Source organism: Gracilinanus agilis, unplaced genomic scaffold, assembly GCF_016433145.1.
Source record: "Gracilinanus agilis isolate LMUSP501 unplaced genomic scaffold, AgileGrace unplaced_scaffold9127, whole genome shotgun sequence".
In the NCBI taxonomy this organism is placed as follows: Eukaryota; Metazoa; Chordata; class Mammalia; order Didelphimorphia; family Didelphidae; genus Gracilinanus; species Gracilinanus agilis.
Window position 1 is genome coordinate 2,077 of NW_025399994.1, and position 5,136 is coordinate 7,212.

The 5,136-nt window shown below is 35.4% G+C and overlaps 1 protein-coding gene across 1 annotated transcript; it reads right to left on the reverse strand.

Annotated features, from left to right (window-relative positions):
- Positions 1–1,805: 1,805 nt before the first annotated feature.
- Positions 1,806–4,680, reverse strand: LOC123256704 (renin receptor-like). Its single transcript, XM_044685275.1, has 2 exons — positions 4,558–4,680; positions 1,806–3,086 (listed from the first exon to the last, which is right to left on the reverse strand). The coding sequence occupies exons 1-2, from the start codon at positions 4,663–4,665 to the stop codon at positions 2,892–2,894; spliced, it is 303 nt and encodes a 100-aa protein (XP_044541210.1). The 5' UTR covers positions 4,666–4,680; the 3' UTR covers positions 1,806–2,891.
- Positions 4,681–5,136: the final 456 nt, after the last annotated feature.

Genomic DNA, 5,136 nt, shown 5'->3' on the forward strand with positions numbered 1-5,136 from the left:
TCTTTGACTGAACAAAAAGATGCCCTCTAGCTGTACATTGAGTAGAAACCTAGATCAAGTGTTTTTGGGAGGACATGAACAAGAATGAAATGAGATGGAAAAGTGTGAATGGACTGTGCAAAGAGGAGCTATATAAAGGAAATCAGAGATTGAGTTAGGTAGTGTAGTAAACTAAATTTCATATGGATTATTTGTTTACCATTATATGAATTCCATTAGAAGGACTACAATATCCTCCACAAAATTTAGTTTAGCCATGCCTGTATGGTTGTGTGTGTGTATTGTGGGTGAGCAATCTCAATCACTTATTTTACTTCATATGATAACACAATACATAAAGTCTGTGTCTCTACATTTTACTCATCAGTGGGGTGATTTTCTTGTATTGTTTTCTTAGTTCCCTAGCATCCCCCTCCCAATCCCACTCTTTGGGCTTGTGGCTACTTGGGTTTCTTTTTTTTTCTGTTTTAAAAGTAGTTGTTTTAACTTTGCTAATCTCCCCACAGTAGCCACCTATAGTTGGATTCTTTAATCTTTGGCTTACTCACTTTTTTCCCTCCAAATGTTAGTAGTCAAAGCAATAGACTTGTTAGCTTTATGCTTTAGTCAGGCTCTGTTCCCAGGATGTGTGTGTGGGGTGATGCCTCAGGTTTCAGGATTTGGGGGGGTTATTTCCTAGACCCTACTTAATTCTTCTAATTTCTATTAGTACCAGGTACGGTCCCTGCTCCCATCCCAGTCTGTGATTGACCTCAAGTGCTCCAACTAGAGCCACCTCCACCTTCCCCCCAGTAGTTCTGCCACCACAGGCAGACAGCTCATCTCCCTCCTAGATATCAGCCAGGGACTTGACCCTCCTGTGGTGACCACAGCCCACAGGGTCCCAGCACTTCAGCAAATGCACTGACTGTCATATGCTCCCTCTTCTACTCCTCCTCACCTGCAGCCAAAGCCTGGGACAAGGTTAGCATCTAGTCAGTATGCCTGAACACTTGAAGTCCTCGGTTCAGCAGGCAACCCAGGTGTGAGGGAGTGGGGATCTTTGGAGCCAATGTTGTATCTCATGCAGAACTCTCAGGCTTCACTGCCTATTGACTCCACTGGTATCTGCCACTGGGATACACCAAGGAGATCAAACTGCTCTCCTAGATTGTTCCTGACTGCTCTGCTTCACTCCCAACTCTTCTTGTTCTTTTTTGTTGTTGTTGTTGCTGCTTTTAGCATTGATTCTGTGGGGACATTTCTGATTATTTGTGGGGGAGTCTGGACTGCAAAGCAGTCTCATGTTCTACTCTGCCATCTTTCTATAAATCTCTGCTACATTACATTAAAAAAATTCCACTGCATATTTTATCAGTGTTCAGCAACACACACATTTTATAAAGAGAACTTAAATGTGTTTCTTTAAGTAATATCAATACTCTGAGACTGTAATTTCATTATTTTGAGTGTTCTCTCTGGCGGGGCAATCCAAAATCTGTCATGCTTGCCCATCTTCACAAAAGTTCTCTTACATAACATTTGACACCAATGAAATGAACGTATTAAGGGTCTTCCACACTTTTTCCCCTGATATTGCAAGGCTACACGGAGCCTGTGGGCTATCATTTATTCTTCACTCTCACTACATAAAATCTATTCATCTTTTTTATCATGTCTTTCATGTTTGAAATATTTTCAAAAAGGTAAATTTTAAAAGGGCATGTGTGTTTTCTGAAATGTACTGCAAAAGAATTTTCTATAAAACTATCTTATTCATTTACAAAATATAAATCAGCCATATTTAGTGAATGACTTAACACATATTTGCAATCCTTATCAATTTTTATTTATTTCAGTCACTTATAAGCTTGATACATTGGTCCACATCAAAAAGTAGGAATCATCTGTTTAGCATTCTGTAGAATGAAATTGTAACATCAACCTCACAAACTAATATAGGAGTTGAAAAACAGACATTAAAATAAAAAATGGATTTTCAACTCAAGCCATTCCCAAAAGTACCACCATACAGAAATGTGTGTCTGTGTACATAACTGTAAGAATTCACAATACCATATGCCGACAAATGAGAGTATTTCAGAGTTGGCAGGAACTGAAATGGCATTTAAGTCCAAGCCCCTCATTTTAAAGAAGGGGAAACTGAGGCCCAAAGAGGTTAGTGACTCCTCCATTGTCACATAGCTAGACATGGCATGAAGTGGAATTAGAAGAACCCTGGTCTCCTGGGTCCAGTCCAGTCAAATACTCTACATGATTCCCTTTCTAGGTTTTAACCACTTCTTAATAAATCATCAAACTTTCAGAAGAGGTAAAAAAAAAAAGTTATCCTCTGTCTATGGGAATATTTTTCTAAAACTATGTGTATAAGCATTTCCCCCATTTTAGGGCTTTTGAAGATCATAAAAACTTTCAACTAGCAACTATTCAAGATATTTATATCACCTTAAGACATTTACAAGTAGTGCATAATAATACATAACAATCTAGAGATGATTTCTACCCGTACCATTGTAGAGATAAAGAACTCAGAAAAAATTCTATTATACTTTCAGTGCATTTGTTCCACAGAAATGAGTCAAAAAGGCTAACATTTATATATTAAGCATAAATACTTAAAGAATTTTCAGTGCATATTTTCAAATTTAAAATGGAATGAAATATTTTAACACCACTGTAGTAACATAGCAGAGTGAAAGATTTGTGTCACAATTTCACTTAAATACTACCCACTTTGAAAAATGGTTACAAGTACACACAAAATAGAAAACAAATCAACTTTTAATACATTTTAAATACAACATCCACTTTAAGCCATACCCAAACATTTATCTTAATATAATATGGGTAGTTCCCATATTCTTTTAGTAGGATGGCACAAAAAAAAAAGGTTAATCCATTCGGATCTTCTGATTTGTCATCCTATAAACAATGCCATCGTATCCAGGATCAATGTTCCATAGCCCGTAGGAGATGATGATCACAGCTAAGGCTATGCCCAGCATTAACCAAAGAACTATGTTGAAGACTACTGCATAATTTGCACTGTACCTGTGTGCAAGGTTGTATAGGTTTCCTTTAACTTTCTAAATGTAAATAGGAAAAAAAAGAGAAAAAAGATTTGAATATAAAGTTAACAATTGTATTCAGAAAAATTATAACAACATATCAGGGCAGTTTTACTATTAACCAAAACTGGGGCTGCTGGGAATGTTAGTTTTTAACTCCCAAAGAAATTTCCATTTTCATCAACTGACATATTTTGCATAAATCAAATTTAATATTTGTATTCATTAGGAGGTAATGTTAACATAATTTGAAGTAGGTTATAATCAACAATATATCTTAATTCTCCATTCACCAAATATATTTAATTTTACTTTTAAAATATCAGAGAAGAAAGCTTCCACATAATAATAACCAAGTATAACTGGTAAAAAATTCTTATCAGAATTCAGCTAAATGCCTGCAGATGAACTCATAGCTCACCTTAAAAACCTGAGCTAGTGCTCAGGAGATGTGGTTTGGAAAGGGAATCTCAGCTAAAAGGCATCAACTGGGTGGCTGCTTTTGTTTGGTTCCCTGAATTGAAAGACTCTTCTAAGCCACTGGCAGAAGACTTGACTTATAGATATTTAAATATAGAAATTTAAATTAATAGACGTGCTCAACCTTAAAATTCTCTTCAGAACTAAAGTACATTTATCAGTCAACTCTGGGCTATGAGGGATTTGTTATTTTAATTTCCTTAATTCTACTTCCTAATAGAACTGGCCAGAGAGGAGATTGTGGTTGGCCATGGAGAAGATTGTGTATATGGATGAGTATATATCTGACTTCATCCAAAAATCACATACATATCAACAACTCATTGTTCTGAATGGCTTACAGTATTACTTTTCTAAATGAGTATTTAAAGAATACTAAAGAAATACATAAAAGAAATGAGTATTTAAAAATTAATTGCATATATCATCGTTATGTGTGTTTTCAGTGCCTTTTGGATGCAAACTATTATAATTTGACTCTACATAGTAACTATTTAACTGTGAATGCTCAATATTCAATAAGATTCATAATGCCAGAAATTAATGTAGCAGATGAGAGCAAACTGTTTCCATACCTAAGTCTTAAAAATAAAGGTATTCTATCTAAAGATAGGAAGTCTCCAAGAAAAAATATGTACGCTCACGCTTAATTTCTAATATTATAATTACTCTAGTAATTAAGTATGAACATTAACTTATTGTTTCTGAACCATCTCCCTTTCATTCTTGACCCTAAAATAAAAGGAAAATCAAGTGTTTATCAAACCAAAATCTGGTTCCAATCAAATCATGGCACGAAATCACTGGTATCTTGTAATTCAACAGCTACAGTTAAATATAGTTTCAAATTCTCTAGATGAGAGATTAAAAATAAAATTAAGAAACTCATTTTTCAAAGTTATTAGATTTAATGCATTTAATGGAGTGGCTTCTAAGTGAATTATGATTTGGTTTTTAAAAATGTTTCTCTCTTAATTAGAAAGCAGTATATTTACTTATATAAGCTTACCTTTGGTTTTGTCTGAAGAACAGTTCGTGTCTTTCTCACAAGGGGAGTGTCAAAAGCCTTTACTGTTACTACTTCCACTACTGCATTCCCACCATAAAGGTTATACATCTCATCTGCAAACTTTGAAAGATTACTTATTTTACTATCAAAATTGAATATAAAAGTATAACATGATTTTCTAGGTTACCTCAATAAAAGGAGAAAAGGGATTTGAGAGGAGAGGGAACTGTGAAGCACAACTAGTCAACTATGAAGTTGTTACTGGAAAGGGAGGACAATGAAATCAGGTGGAGGGACTGGAAGTCAGGATGAGGGCACAAACCCAACAAGAATTCCTAGAAGAGTTAAAGCAAGAACTAAAAGAAGAGCCCCCCACTTCCCTCCTCAACTAAAAAAAAACCCACAAGTATTGGTGGTAGGGGGAAAAATTGGAAAAGAATGAGATAACCAAAAAAATTTATGAAAAGAAAATCAATAGCTTAAAAAGAGGTATAAAACATTACTGAAGGGGCAGCTGGGTAGCTCAGTGGATTGAGAGCCAGGCCTAGAGACAGGAGGTCCTAGGTTCAAATCTGGCCT